Source organism: Onychostoma macrolepis, chromosome 24 (genome assembly GCF_012432095.1).
Source record: "Onychostoma macrolepis isolate SWU-2019 chromosome 24, ASM1243209v1, whole genome shotgun sequence".
Taxonomy (NCBI): Eukaryota; Metazoa; Chordata; class Actinopteri; order Cypriniformes; family Cyprinidae; genus Onychostoma; species Onychostoma macrolepis.
The window spans coordinates 6355408-6370873 of record NC_081178.1 but is presented as its reverse complement, the minus strand read 5'-3'; the positions used below and the strand labels follow the sequence as shown (position 1 = coordinate 6370873).

At 37.8% G+C, this 15466-nt stretch overlaps 2 protein-coding genes across 3 annotated transcripts in view; both read right to left on the bottom strand.

Annotated features, from left to right (window-relative positions):
• Positions 1-1805: 1805 nt before the first annotated feature.
• c1ql3a (complement component 1, q subcomponent-like 3a) lies at positions 1806-9089 on the bottom strand. The gene is made up of 3 exons (XM_058765724.1): positions 6612-9089; positions 5799-6507; positions 1806-4102 (listed from the first exon to the last, which is right to left on the bottom strand). The coding sequence occupies exons 2-3, from the start codon at positions 6390-6392 to the stop codon at positions 3923-3925; spliced, it is 774 nt and encodes a 257-aa protein (XP_058621707.1). The 5' UTR covers positions 6393-6507; positions 6612-9089; the 3' UTR covers positions 1806-3922.
• Positions 9090-9636: 547 nt separating this feature from the next.
• Positions 9637-15466, bottom strand: part of rsu1 (Ras suppressor protein 1) — a 30947-nt gene continuing 25117 nt past the window's right edge. For both annotated transcript variants that reach the window (XM_058765723.1, XM_058765722.1), the window contains exon 9: positions 9637-10711. In XM_058765723.1, coding sequence (XP_058621706.1) covers positions 10609-10711 — 103 coding nt within the window. In that variant the 3' untranslated portion in view covers positions 9637-10608. The remainder of the gene's footprint in view (positions 10712-15466) is intronic.

Below are 15466 nucleotides of genomic sequence, written 5' to 3'. Positions count from 1 at the left end.
ATTTTGGGGAAAATTGAAAACCTTTAAAATTGAAAACAAAACCAAAACAGGAAATTTTATGGACTAAAACTGGACTTAATAAATAGACTTAAAATAATAGAAATTAGAATAATCGTCCTAAGAATTGTCACAATGTATATTTGAGCCTCTAATTGTTTTTAAAGGCTTGGAAGTAGTTTTTCCCTTTTGATTTTGGAGTGTATATAAGGGAAAAGGGGAAGTGAGATAAAGAGGCAGAAATAGTGTGAGCTCATTATAAAAGGCTGTCTTTATGTCAGGGATCTTTATGGTTGGTGAATGTTTTACACAGAGCTTTGACTCCTGTTTGACCCCTCGCTGATTGGCCCGGTCACACACACATTCCCTATGAAATAAAACTTGCATGAAGGGAAATGTATGCAATTGTTTTATGTCAACTTTGAGACAGCGTATACGTATACTCTACCAAACATCCATCTCAATTACTGAGATGCGTCCAGTATCTCTTTGACATTATTAAATGACTGAATTCATCTGGAGTGATTCATTTTGGTTCATTCACAGCTGCAGAGGCCAGACCTCCATCTGGAGTGTGAGCGAGTCCTCCATCTGACCTTCACCGTCCACCATCAAAATTTTAATCTAAGACGGACCATATAAAGCCAGACTCACTGGACTTGGAGAAACAAACATCTTCCATTTGAGTTTGATAGAAGGTAAAAACATTTACTAGCATACAGGAACCGTTTATAAGCTCTGGTCCGGCAGTGACATTCACCCCAAACTCCAATGCTGTTTGGACATTCACTCAGTCCTGCTATGAAACTTTCAAACATTGTGATGTATGAAACGTCATAGAAGAACCATTTTTGGTTCCCCAAAGAACCTTTCAATTATCACCATTTTTCTTAGTGTGAAGAACATTTATAAATCAAAAGATTTTTTTTTGCAGTATAAAGAACCTTTTATGGAATGGAAACCTGGAATGGAATGGAAACAAGAACCTTTATTTTTAAGAGTGTGGCATTGAAAACTTGTCATTTTTTGTAAATAATTCATGTTGTTTCAAACCTAGGCCACACAGTCCCACTGGATAAATATCCGGATGGAGAAGTAAAATGGGTTGCGTATCCGTAAACGCACCACAAGCTGAGGGCCAAAACAGGAACAGCAGGTGAACCAGAAGGAAGGCCTAACTAACATTGATCACACATTCTCAGAAAAAATGGTACAAATCTATCACTGGGGATGTATCCTAAGGCACAAAACTAAAAGGAACATCTTTGTACCTTATTTACCCCTAAATGTTACATATTAGTACCTTTAAAGGGACAGTTCACCCAAAAATGAAAATTCTGTCATTAATTACTCACCCTCATGTCGTTCCAAACCCATAAGACCTTTTTGATGATATTTTTGCTTTTTGACCCTGCATAGACAGAAATGCAACTGTTCAAGGCCCAGAAAGGTCGTAAGGACAACGTTAAAATAGAAAAATGTTGAATAAAGTAAAATAGAAATTGTTGAATAAAATTATTTTTGTTTTCTTTGCGCAAAAAGTATCCCCGTAGCTTCATAAAATTAAGGTTGAAGCACTGATGTCACATGGACTATTTTAGCAATATCCTTTACTACCTTTCTGGGCCTTGAACGTGGTAGTTACAAGCTCTCAGATTTCTTTTAAATATCTTAATTTTACGGGATTGGAATGACATGAGGGTGAGTAATTATTGACAGAATTTTCATTTTTGTGTGAACTATCACTTTAAAGGTACAAATTGGTGCTTTAAAAGCATATATTAGTACCTTTAGAAAGGTTACCATCCCAGTGATGACTTGGTAGTGATGGGAGAAATTTTGAATTAATTGAAATCACTTTTCTGACAAGCTCAAAACACTACATGCTGGTTACGCCTAAGACTATAGAAATATAAAGACAGTTTACTCCTGTACTTATGAATGGAAGAAACTGCAACGCGCAATATGGCGAAATTGTCCCGCCTTCTACATGAAAGAGCCAATTGCTGATTGGTAAAGTCATTGCGTCACTATAGAAACTTGAGGCTAGACCATCCAATGTGCATGCGCAGTCATAAGCGCGTTGGAGCTACGCATGTGTATTGGCTGGTCTAGCCTGAAAAATAAGCTTTTTTAACGCTATTTGAGGATAAGAAACAACATTCATGGGGCAGTTCATTTCAGATTTTGTTGCTGATTTGAAATGTCATTTAATTGTGACTTCAGCGAGCAGTTTTTGAGATTTCGGGATTCCCCCCATTCCTTTAGATAGGACTTGGTATTGTTCGAGCTGCCCGGAGGCGTTGCAAATATGGCCACCAAGTGAACAGACTTTTCTTGAAAGGGACTTTGGTTATGCTTAATGGAACGGTGTAACTGCAACTAACTTTTACAGACCAAGTGCAAATGTTTTATTGAAAGCGCAACCTATTAAATTAAGTGTCTGTATATGTTATTTTATTCATTTGTTTTGTTTGTTTTACGGAGAGCTTGGTTAATCAGACCAATAAGAGGCTTATAATTACAACTCTTTCTTTTGTTATACAAATGTGTCATTAAAATGTCTACAAATCTATCCTAAATTAGGTAAAAACAATGTAGACACTATTCATGGCTTCACAGTGGCGAATCAATGAAATTTTGAAATATTTAGAAATAGTTATGACATAACAAAGCCTCGTTTACTAAAATCACGTGACTTTGGCATTCTTAATCGCTGGTTTGAAACAATTCGCAAAGGATTTGAAGCTTCACGAAGCGGTGTTTCGAAAGCAGTTTGGTACCTTTTTTCTGAGAGTGCCTGTACAAGAACGGTTTTCCCTAATGAACATGCATTTAGAAACTGATACATAAAACGCACATATCTGATCAAATTTCCATTTAATGGAAAATGTGTTTGGAGGGTTGTAGATGTGAATGAGAATTACAGCAGCAGGACAGGAACAGAAGAATAATCCTCGGATAATAATTCATCACACACATTCCCTGCCATCCCAACCTGGAGATGAGAGTGACGCAGATACATAACGCTCACCTGATGCTCTTTCATATTAAAACAACAACAAAAAAAGAAATCCATTACCATATTTACACTAAAAATAAGATGCAATATTATTAATCACATTCTGGAAATCTCTGAAGATAGATACACATTTACATATTAACACCCATACTCTGCATAGTGCTCTAAATATCACAAGAAACATATTCCTTCTCGGTCTAGTACGTCTGTGTGCAATAAAAGATGCCAGCTAACATTACACACTGAAAAAAAGGACTTTTGACACGGCAAATTAAAAGTAAAATGCTGAAAGCTTTAGCGATTCTGGAATATAATTTCACGGCAAGCCATTATTGTTTTGTTTTATGTCCCTAATTCATAATTAGCACTCACGAACAGTCAGGGAATAAATATCTGCAGAGATTTAGCAGATATACATTATGCAAGAGGAACATTTTGGTCAGGTTACAATGAGATTTGGGCTCATCATGATATGCAACTCATTCAGGCATCTGACTGACCGAGATGGTTTCTGAATAACAAATATCGTAGTTTACGTTATTGCACATATAGCTGATTATGTCAGGTTACATATTAGAAAACATCTCACAGGCTTCTTTGATGGCCACAGACATAGAAAGACACACAGTAAACTCCACGGTAGCTTCGTTTCCTCGGTACATCTTTCCTCTGTGATGAAGTGCTTCTTTCTCCGGGCCTTTTTTTTCTTTTTGGTTCTTTCTTGATTTTTGGATTGCAGGGCAAAGAGTTCTGCCTTCAAACCCACATCTACAGACTAATGATGAGGGGTGTTTGAGCAGGTCTGTCTGCTTGCCCTGGGCCCAAAGGAAAATTATGCAAAAAGAAAAAAGAAGAGGAATAGCAGAGGGGGACAAGAGACCGTCTGGAGTAGGTGCGTATGTCCTAATCGGCGTATATAATAAAACCAGAGAAGGTGCTGTACTTGTTGTTGTTGCCCCCGTGGGCTTTACCCCCATCTAGTTTGATGTAGACTTCGTCTCCGGGCTCCAGATGAAGAACAGCGCTGTTGCTGGCGTAGTCGTAGTTTTGATCTGCGTCCTGGGCGATGGCGCTGGCACGGACCTGCGGGAAGAGAGGAACATTTAGTGCGATGTTTCAGCTGTCAGATGGATACGCATATGCTTTATATATATATTAGGTCTCGAGGTCTTTATGGACCCTCATGAGACTCAGCAAAAAAGGATTGAGTTTAGTCTGAGTGTTTGCTAAAGACATATATTACAATTGTTATCATATTACGGTAACAATTGTATATATAAGTTAATGTTTAATGTATAACACATATATGTAAATATATATGTTCATGTTATCATATTGGCCACACCCACAAGCCTTTTGTATCAATAAGAAGTGCAGATTTGTTTCTTTAATATAGGCCAGGACATAAAACAGTGGCATGTATGGTGATGTTAATGCAACTTTTGTGCTTTATTGTTTTTATACAATGTATATGGTGGCATGAACTATGACTAAATTATTTACTGCGTTTTAGACATATGATTTTTCTTTTTTTTTTCTTTTTACAAAAATTGGCATGTATGACAACTTTACAGCAACTTTTGTATTTTATTAACATAAATTATGTAAATATATATGTAAATTGTACATGTATGTGTATGTATGTATGTGTGTGTGTGTGTGTGTGTGTGTGTGTGTGTGTGTGTGTGTGTGTATATATATATATATATATATATATATATATATATATATATATATATATATATATATATATATATATATATATATATATATATATATATATATATATGTATTTATTTATTAACAATTTATGTGGTGGTTTTAAGTATGTCAATATATATTTATTTATTTATTTATTTATATAGAGAGAGAGAGAAAGAGAGAGATTGTGATGCATTTCATGCAAGAAAAAAACTCTAACCAGCAGTTTTGCCAAGGTTTACCTTTTAATGAGACTTAAAATATAATTAATTTAATGTTCTTAATATATGTCATGCTGGATGCTGGTGTTGCATGAAACATGTCAAATTGCTTTGACTCACTCAAGCTGTTGCATCTATTAACACAGTTTATTTAAGTTTTCAATTTAGGTGTGAATTCATTCAAGTCATTAATTTTCACCTTGTGAAACTGCGTCCAACACAAAATAAATTTGTAAGTGCACTACCTGAAAACCCTATCCAAATTACTACTTGAACTCAAGTTTAATACTATTTTATCTGTAATTTGATTAAACATCTGGGGGGGAAAAATGCATTTTTGTATAAAAATAAGAATATGAAAAAAAAGTTTAATATCAATTAGGCTAATAATAATAATGCTATTGCAAATGTATTCATATTTGTATTAATATATCCTGCCATCAATTAATAATAATACAAAGAAGAAGAATCAATAAATAATAACAAGTAAGTAAGTAGTCATTAATAACTTTATGTCATCATTGATTTCTTTTTGGTTTGATAGCCCCTTGGACCCCCTATATTTTATCCATATAGGTCAGAAATTATGGAAATATAATAATGTGAATTTAGACGTTTTCAAAGGCACATATTTTACACCCAGAAGAGCTGCAATGTTCTCACGTGTAATTTTCTGAGACTGGAAACAAACTTTTATGCGTGATCAGATATCAATAAATCTTTTACGTCTAAAAATATTTTAGGGAGAAGAAAGAAAGAAAGAAAGAAAGGTCACTATTATAATATCTTTAAATGTATTATGTCATATGCAGAATATTTGAGTGCTTTCAGTTGTGTGTTTGTGTTTGCGCACTCACCTGGTTGTTCTTGCACAGATCAGCCCACATGCTGGTTCCGTCTCCTCCTCTCATGAGCACATGGTAGGTAAAGAAGTATATTCCCGGTATGGAGCAGGTAAATTTGCCCGTGGTTGGGTCGTAATGATTCCCGAGATTCGTGACCACGTCGTCAAACTTCAGCAGCTCGTAGCCCTCGTGCTGCTTTTTGAGCCCTGCGTAAAAGGCGATTTTGGGCACGGTGCTGTAGGTGGCCGCGCTGATGGCACCGGTTGCCATGTTTGGTCCCGGCTGCCCGGGTAATCCAGGTCGTCCCGGTTCCCCCTTCTCTCCGGGAGGTCCAGGGTGTCCGGGGGGTCCGGGTTCACCGGGAGGGCCCCTCGGCCCCACTTTCCCCGGGCGTCCCGCTTCACCTTTCGGACCTTGTATAAAAGTTGGTAAAGACTGCATAAGGCTGCTGTCCCGGGCTGGGTCTGCTGAGACCGTGCTGGTCGGGGATTTGGTACCGTAAGGATCGCAAACCATCCTGCAGGTGCCGAGCATCTCGTAGTGCGCTGCGGATGTCCCGGCAGAGCTAACCAAAACCGGGATCAGGATCACCAGCACCAGGACCATGACCACACCGAGCACCCCAGCCGCGATCAGCCGCTTCCTGCCGACGAGTCGCGTCAGCACCGGCCGATCCTCCTGTCTGCTTTTGGGCGAAATTTTGAAGGTTGGTGAGGCACCTCTACAGATGAGAAAAAAAAAAGTCCGATTGGTTTTGTTAATGAACTTTTGGCTCGGACCCCAACAGCTTCTCTTTTTTTCCCCCCTCTTGTATTCTTCTCTCACTTCACTTCTTTTCTGCTGATGTTGGCTCACTCACAGCCCCGCTTCAGCATCAGCATCAGCTCTCCAGAAGCGCATCACCATCAGCGTCTCTCCACATGTGGACGCGCAAAGGAAAAACTCCACCGATGGACGAGAAAAGCTGCCTGAGATCCTCGAACACACACTGATATCCTTTCCCTCGCTTTTAAAGTCTTTCCTCTGTGCACAAAAGACGGTATGAGCTGGATAAAGCTGGATGTCATGAAGATCTGGAGAACAGAGACGCTCTGCGTGAGTGTGAGCGCAGCGCAGGACACGAGAGAAAAAGAGGGAGGGAGATCCAGCGCTGTCTTATAACACACCAAAACGCAAAATCACACATCAAACATCTACACAGGAAAGACACGGACACAAAAACAGCATTTTAACACAAATCTAGACTGTTCAAAACACGTGAAATATAACGGGACAAGTTTTCACACTCCTGAGGGAACCTGGTGATCATGAACATTGATTTGAGATGAATACCTTTTTAAAATATGAAAACAGGCCTACTTTCTGAAGTTAAAAACCCATGAAATCTATTTCAAACTACTTATTTGAAGTTACTACTTATTAACAATATTTAATCAGCGAAACGCATTAAATGCAATATTCTAATCATAATAAACAGTATAATGTAACGTTTTGGGTAACAGAAATTGTACTCAATATTATGTGTGTGTGTGTGTAATACATACACCAACATACACAAAATAAATGGCAAATTATATTCTTATATGTATTAATTACTTAAATGTAATTATTACAAACTACTTTTCAGTTTTAAAACAATATTTAATCGCATGTTTATAGAATTAAATAAACACATTACTATTACATACATAAATACTATTTTTTTTTTTTTACTACTTCTTGAATATTTTTATCATATCATTGAAATTTGTTTTGTTTTTTAACTTTTAGATGTGCAACCCAAACTTTTGTATTCACACAGTCCCCTTTTTGGTCAAGTTGATGTTCTAGGTCACTGCACCGTGAAAAATGAAGCTATTGAAAATGTTTATTCACGTATCCCTGAGAATGAGCTTTGAAGGTAACGGAGCAACCACTAAACGACACGTATGCCAATAGTATAGACCTGCCAGTGATGCACTGCCACTACAGGATGCAAGAACAAATCATTCATTTAACTCCAATCTGGGAATCGACCACCTTGCAGTTGCACGACTGTGTGCTACTAAACGGTTGAGGTGCATCTCTCAAGATTTCAACAGGTTAGTTGGTTAGTAACCTCTGTTTCGTGTGATTATCAGTTAGATGGACCGGTTGCACCATTGGCACCGAATCTGTTTTATTGTTCAGAGTTTTGACTCGGCGAGGTCTCGAATGCTTCCAATTATCTTCGGACAACACAATGGGCCACTATCCATACTGTTTACCCTCAGTGCTTGATGAAAGTCTAGGTTCAACATCGTCTCCGGCGACGCCATTTCATTGGTCGGCATGGGACCTGCTCTCCAGAGGAGTTTCCTTGGCCCCATAAATCAAGCAGCAAAAATCAATGACCTCGGTTAGAGAGGGCCGTAATGCCCTTCAGCGTATGAGCTGCATAGAGAGTTCGCCACGAGAAATCGTTTTAAACAGGGTGATAAAACAAACTAAACAAACAAAAAAAGTAATCAAACCAAGCAAAATCGCTACAAGTCTGTAACTCAAGGAAAAGAAAAAGACATTCAAGGATTCCTCTGAAAGGTCAGTGAGTAATTGTCGGCGCATGGTGATCCATCGCCATTCAGACTCATTTTTAAACTTCAACGTCCCACTTCCTATCGACGCTGGCAGAAGGATGGGACAAGCTCGGGACGGGATCTAAACAACCGCTTCTCCGTAGAGCAAGAGATTGATCGGCTGAAGACTTTGGGTCATAATGAATGTCCAACAGTTTGCGGAAAACTTTTACAAACCACATCTCTCACCGTTTGGAATCCAAAGAAAACTTTCAAAAGTGGACAAAGAATCCAGAGGGTCACAAGACAGTTGAAGAGTGGAAGAGGTTCGGTACGCAGTGTGGACTTTGCCATGGACAGATGTTCCTGCTGAGTGCAAGAGGAAAGTGTATTGGAGCGAACGTGCGCTGGACAGATGTGCCTGCTGAGAGTGTGAACGAGGAGGACAGCGGCGTCTGGACGGGGTAATAATAATGTGAGCAGAATATTAGCAAAGAGAGACAGGAAATCCCATGTGGCTATCATGGACCTTCTACAAACACAAGTGCACACCCCATCATCATCTGACTCACAGCATTGAAAGGTCAGCTCCTTTACCCCTGATCTGCTGTCATGGAGGTGGTCCGAACCATGACAGGGCCTCCGATGGGAAGATCGTTTTTAGATGCGATGATCCTCTGTAGCCGTTTCAGATCACACCCTGCAAATCAAGCATTCGCTTAAGAACTTTCTTGAAAGGAGCTTCAAACTTTAACTTATCTTCCAAGCACTTAATAAGACTTCAGATTGTTGGCAATTCCCAAAAATAGAAAATACATGCTTCTAATTTTTACTCTTCAGTGTCACAGTAAAGACTTTAACACTGTTAGAAAAAAAAAAAAAAAAAAAAAAAACGTACTGCTTAAAAGTACCGAGCGGAAAAAAAACATTTTCAACTTTGGTAATAATAAGAAATTTTCTTGAGCAGCAAATCAGCATATTAGAATGATTTCTGAAGGATCATGTAACACTGAAGATTGACGTAATGATGGTGAAAATTCAGCTTTGCATCACAGGAATAAATTACATTTTACAATATATTCAAATAGAAAACAGTTATTTAAAAATTTTATAATATTTCACAATGTTACCATTTTTACTATAATTTAAATCAAACAAATGCAGCCTTGGTGAGCATAAGAGACTTCTTTCTAACAATTAAAAATAAAAATCTTACCAACCTGAACCTTTAAACGGAAGTATATATTTTAGAAGATTTGCTTGGTCATTCCAAGTTCTTTCCAACTTACGACTGCTGAAAGAAAAAAACTGAATCGTCCAACAAAACGGTGACTTTATTTCAATGTCAAAAATGTAGTACATAGCACACTGCACTGTGTGCACATGATAAAACATAGTAAAATATTACAAATTTAAATGTGATTGCAATGAAATGGCTTGTGACCTTTAAAAATAAGAAATAACACATCCATAAAAAATAAAACTTCAAATTCAGCCAAGCTTTGCAGAATTAGAAGATGTTAGTGTACGCAACATAAAGCTGTCGTGACGGCAGAAATGACAATATTATTAAATGATTAACCGGTTCAAGAAACTGGTTCTTTACAAATACCACTGTATATTGTTCTGTAAAAAGTTGCACCGTCATGTTAACTAGAATACACAGTAAGAAACAATGGCCAACCGCTTCAGAGAACACCATCTGTGGTTTGTTGCGATATCTTGTTGACCCTCTCAAATGGCCACCGGGGTGTTTCTGTCTGGAATCTGCTGTGTACCATCTGAAACTCCCGTTTGCAGCCATTCATATCTGTCATTAAGAGGCAGAGGCAGAGGAAGCAGTCAGCGGTTTCCCCCCGGAGACCTGACACAATCCTGCTCAGACTCCACAAAGACCCCAAACTCCTGCTAAATCCCTGTACGGTTACAAAACGCTCGTCACCACCTCCCAAAATTCACCGCTCTCCTCGTCTGGATGGTCGAGTAGGACAAAACTCCTGCCACCTCTCGAGACACAACAAACACGTTCAGAAAAGCTGATTAGTACCCAACGCAGGTCTGACTTGACAGAAGCGGCACTTTGAAGGCAAAAAGTGGCATTGGACAAGAAGGACACTTGGAAAAAATGGCTGGGGCGTATCAAGAGTGGAGTCATTTGGAGGTTGCATGATTAACGTAATACTGAAGCAATATAAAACATAATTTCTGAATAAATATCAAATGGAAAGGCACATGCAGTGAGGTTCATCATCTCGGATGGTCGGATCAGCTCTTTGTCGCCCTCTTCGTTACTTGTTCTTGGCCGCCAGCGGCTTGCGGCTGATCTTCTTGGATTTGTCGGCGTTCTTTTTGGGCGCCTCTGGGTTGGCCTGCATGTGTCGCCCGTAAAGACTGCAAAACACAAACAGACATTGTGTGATCACACCTGGCCGCTCGTAGTTTCAGCAAAAGGCTTGAATACAGAGTAGCGAGGAAGAGGAGTTATATTTTTAGTGTTAACCAGCTGAAAGAGGATTAATTGAGTCCAACACACTGACGGGTCCCCCACTGGGACACTGAACTCTCTGTGCTGTCCAATACCCCTCGGCTACAGCTGTGTATGGCACAGAGAGACAATTATCCACAACCACCCTACACACAGAGCTGAGAAAGAAAGAGAGAGAGGGGACATGTAGGGAGAGCAATTTCCAGTCCAGTGGTCCCTCTCTATTTCAGCAGCACTCAAAGGCTAGGTTCAGTGATACGAGGGAAAAGACAAAGAAAGAGAGAGAGTAAGGAAGAGACTTAAAGTGAAGGCGAGTGACCATGTGTGTTATGGGGGCAGGATTCATTGGCTCTGTACCAAAACCTTGTCAGGTGCTTTGCTATACACTGCCTGCATAGGCAGCACTCTAAAATGAATCAGATTCAGAATACTTTACCAAAGTCTCTTAGGTCAATTTACGTAGTAGGCATCTTGGTAACATCGCTTGGCGGCTACTTTCAAGGCATACTGTACTTGTTCCCATCAACTTGATTTGAGAAAGGGCAATAAAACAACAACAGTAAACATTCTGCCCCCTTTCTCAAATCAAATCAATCAATCAATAAAATTAAAAATACATCAGGCTACAAACTCTATCAAAAAGGCCACTGGCTCTCCATTAACTGATATGCAGAGCTTCCAGTCCTTAAAGTTGGCATGAACCGGATATTACCAGTATTTATTCACTGTTGTCTTCCCTGACTTTCTTTCCTCTGCAGAACATGAAACAAGATATATTGTCTCTGCATTTTATAATTACAATTGAAGTCAATGGTATGGAAGCTCATTTCAGCAACATAAGAAAACAAATCTTGCATTGGTAAACCATAATTATGAGGGGGGAAAAAAATAAATAAAATGAGATAGAAAGTCAAAATTATGAGATAAAAAGAATTATGAAATGTATAAATTATGAGATAGCAATTAAAAGTCAAAATTATGTCAATTATGAGATTATGAGATACCAATGAGATAAAGACAAAATGAAATTATGAGATAAAAAGACAAAACTATAAGATAAAACAATGAGATAAAGGCAAAATTATGACACAAAATCAGGCTACAAACTCTATAAAAAAACATTGGCTCCTTTAACTGAAAGGTGGGGCTTCCAGTCCTTACAGGGGGCCTGAACTGAAAATTTTTGATATACTTTCCTTCCCTATTGTCTTCTCAGTATTGCTTTTTTTTCTTCTGTGGAACACAAAATAAAATACTTTGTCTCAGTGTTTTTTGTCCATACAAATCTACAGTCTACAATTAAGTTATCGAAGTTCATTTCTGCCACATAAGAAAAAGAAAATCATGCTTTGGTAAATCATAATTTTAACAAGGTGGAAGTTCTAAAATACTAAGTCATAATTATGAGACAAAAAGTCAAATTTATGATGTAAAAACAATTATGACATATCAAAATTATGAAATGTGTCATAATTGTGACAAAATGTTGACTTTTTATCTCATAAATGAAATTTTTTTGTGTCATATTTAGAATAGTTATAATTATTATAATTACTTTCCATGTCATAATTTCACAGTTTCAACTTTATAATTATGACTTAGTATCTCTCTGGAAATGGACTTTCATAGTATGGGCTCCAGCGTTCTTCAAAACTGTCCCGCAGGTTTGGAACAACATTGTGGTGAGTAAAAAGAGATGAGAATTTTTGGTGAAGTATTCCCTTAAAAATGCTGTCTATGTAGGCAGCTCACTAGATTTCGGTACACAGCCTTCATCTTCACAGCCATCCTGACTGCTGCTTCCATTACCTCATTAATACTTAACCCTGATTGGATGTTGACATAGCGGCTGGTGATTGCAGAGTTAGCAGCTCTACACCTAGCATGCCTGGACCATAACTATGACATTCCCAAGTGTAATTAAAGAATACTATTTGAGGGAGAATTCTAATTGCAGTGCAGTGAAATGTCAAGCGGCAGCTCAGATTCATGACTAAAGTTCATATCAAATATTTACAAAGGACCACACAGGGCCCAGGCTGAGAGAGCAGTTGTCAGCTTTTGAGTCACTTTAATTACATCGTAAGAGGAAGACGCTAAATATTCCTTCTGTAAGCAACTGCTTTATGCAAAGCGACCTACAGTATACTTGTTACTTATAACATCTTTGACGTCAGAAGGATTGCTCTTTACAGAGTTTGAACCTACAACCTTTCAGCAACAAAATCAGATCTTCAACCAATTTGCCAAAATCCAAGAACAGAGCAAAGCGGTTTTGCAAAATGAAAATCTTCTCATACTAAGTATGATCTGTTTTTGTCTTCTACAGTTTTATGACTTGCTGGGAAGACAGGCTGAGCACTTCTCTCATCAACAAGTCAAGTCAGTCTCTCTAGTTCATTCTGTCGCTCTGTATTTCTCTTAAGCACTAAGCTGCCGGTCCATCTGTGTGGTCCTGTCTGAGGTTCTTCCCTTGGGGTCCGGAGGTTCCCGTTCTTTCCCGCCTCTTCTGGAGCTGCCCAGCCAGGCGCAGAGGCAAGAGCCCAGCAGGGAGGCACTACTCAAGCCCCTACGGACTCTCAGAATACAGAAATATCAGAATCCTCCACTACTGCTTTTTCTCTCACACATGCAAGAAAAAAAAAAACACTTCACATCCCAAAAAAAACTGCACTGTTCACAAAAATTAGCACTAACTGTGAAGTGTGTGCATGTGCTGGTTTGTAAAGCATGTGTTCATATGTTTAATTCAGTGTTTGGTGATCGAGATATATGGAATGTGAAACCAAGAGGAAAAAGAGAAAGAAACCACTTCAAAAAAGAAGAAAGACAACAATATTAACCATCCAGAATGTTTGACAGGGACAATACACATTAATTAGCACATCGAATCAAAGGGCACCTATTATGCCCCTTTTTACAAGATGTAATATTGGTCTTGGGTGTCCCCAGAATGTGTCTGTGAAGTTCCAGCCCAAAATACCCCACAGATCATTTATTATAACAGCTGGAAAATGTCATTTTTGGGGTGTGTCTAAAAAAACCCGGCCCTCCGAAATGTGACGTCACACTGCGGTGAGAATCAAAACAGCAGGCCTAGTGAGACTGACTTGGTTTAATGGGGATTAAAAAATGAGGAGTGGGTGAATTTTTATTATTGTAGGGTGGTTGTGTTCACACACTGCCAACACACATTTATGCCCAAAGGGCTTAATAGGTGCCCTTTACAGCAAACGTGCCAGATTTAGCCAAGATGGCAAATTTTTATCTGCTGTCCCATAATGATGCCATTGTGTTGCTGATGGTGTGAAATATATTTAGTATTAATTTAAAATACAAATTAAATTAAATAATAAATTAGAAAAATACAATAAAAATTAAATTAATTAAAATATAATTAAATAAAATAAAAGACCCAATAAAATACAATAAATGTTAAATAAAAAATAAGACAAAATAAAAACACATTATATACAAAATACAATAAAAAAATAAAAAAATAAAATAAAAGCAAGCTAAAATAAAAAATACAAAACATACAAAATAAAAAATAAAAAAAAATATAATAATGTAAAAATTGAAAAACGATTGAAAAAATGAACTACAATAAAATATAAAATTAAAAAGCACTAAATAAAAGATACTAAAATAAAAGATGCAACAAAATACTACAAAAATAAAATAGAAATTCAAGAATTCACATAATTGTCCTTGTAAAGAGACTGGAAGATTATGGGTTTCCATAAACAAATAAATCTACATTCAAAATACATATAAAAAAATTAACATTTCATTTGATGTATTTTTGTTCTTTTTGCCACTTTAATTGATATGATGTAAAGACAGGAAATGATAAACAAAAGAATGGGAAACACTAATCAAACTTGAAGTGACTTAACTCAGTGTGTCACAGACACGGTGCATTAAATATTAGGCCATGGCACCAGTGTAACCATATTAAACTTTTTCTTTTAATTATTTAATCAAGTATTTTAATTAAACATCTGTAACTGTCAGAACCAGACAAAAGGGTCAATTAAAGATCAGGTGTTCACTTTTTTTTATTTTTATGATATGATCACGTATGCAGAAGGATGTTGAGAGCATGCTACTGAGCTCATACATCCATGTAAGAAAGCGGTGTATGTATGTGCGCAGACTGCGAGCTGTTTCTAAGCTGACTGAAGGAATCAGTGTTGACAGATGCACGTAGATGTTTGTGCTGGTGTCAGGGCTAAATTGGGCTGTTTTACAGGAGGCTGATATGCAGGGGGGTGTGAGCTGAATCTGAAAGCCGTTCTCTCTCTGTCAGTGTCCTGCAGCCTTGACGGACCCTCTGGCAGGAACACAACGCTGAGAGAAAGTCCCAACGCATCTAACACAACGTCTAAAGATCATCCCGTGAAGGCTTTGTGATGCTGTCATCAACTGACTAAAGACTGCGTCAGAATCCTGTCCAACATCCAAACTTATCCCTGATCAACTACTGTCTAATAACTTATTCTGATCCCTGAACAAATCATTATTTTGAATGAGTTGGTCAAACTGATTTGCAAGTGTTTAAAAATTACTCAATTGTAAAGAACTTTTTTTCAAAAACACATTTGATGTAATTTACAAGCTAATCAAAAACAATGATAAACATAATAAAACACTTCTCT

What these genes read in the sequence shown, in the direction of transcription:
- c1ql3a (XM_058765724.1), bottom strand. Translation starts at nt 6,392, where the DNA reads ATGGTCCTGGTGCTGGTGATCCTGATCCCGGTTTTGGTTAGCTCTGCC. An exon ending in ATCTGTGCAAGAACAACCAG is followed by an intron (nt 4,103 to 5,798) that starts GTGAGTGCGCAA and finishes CTCTTCCCGCAG; the next exon opens with GTCCGTGCCAGCGCCATCGC.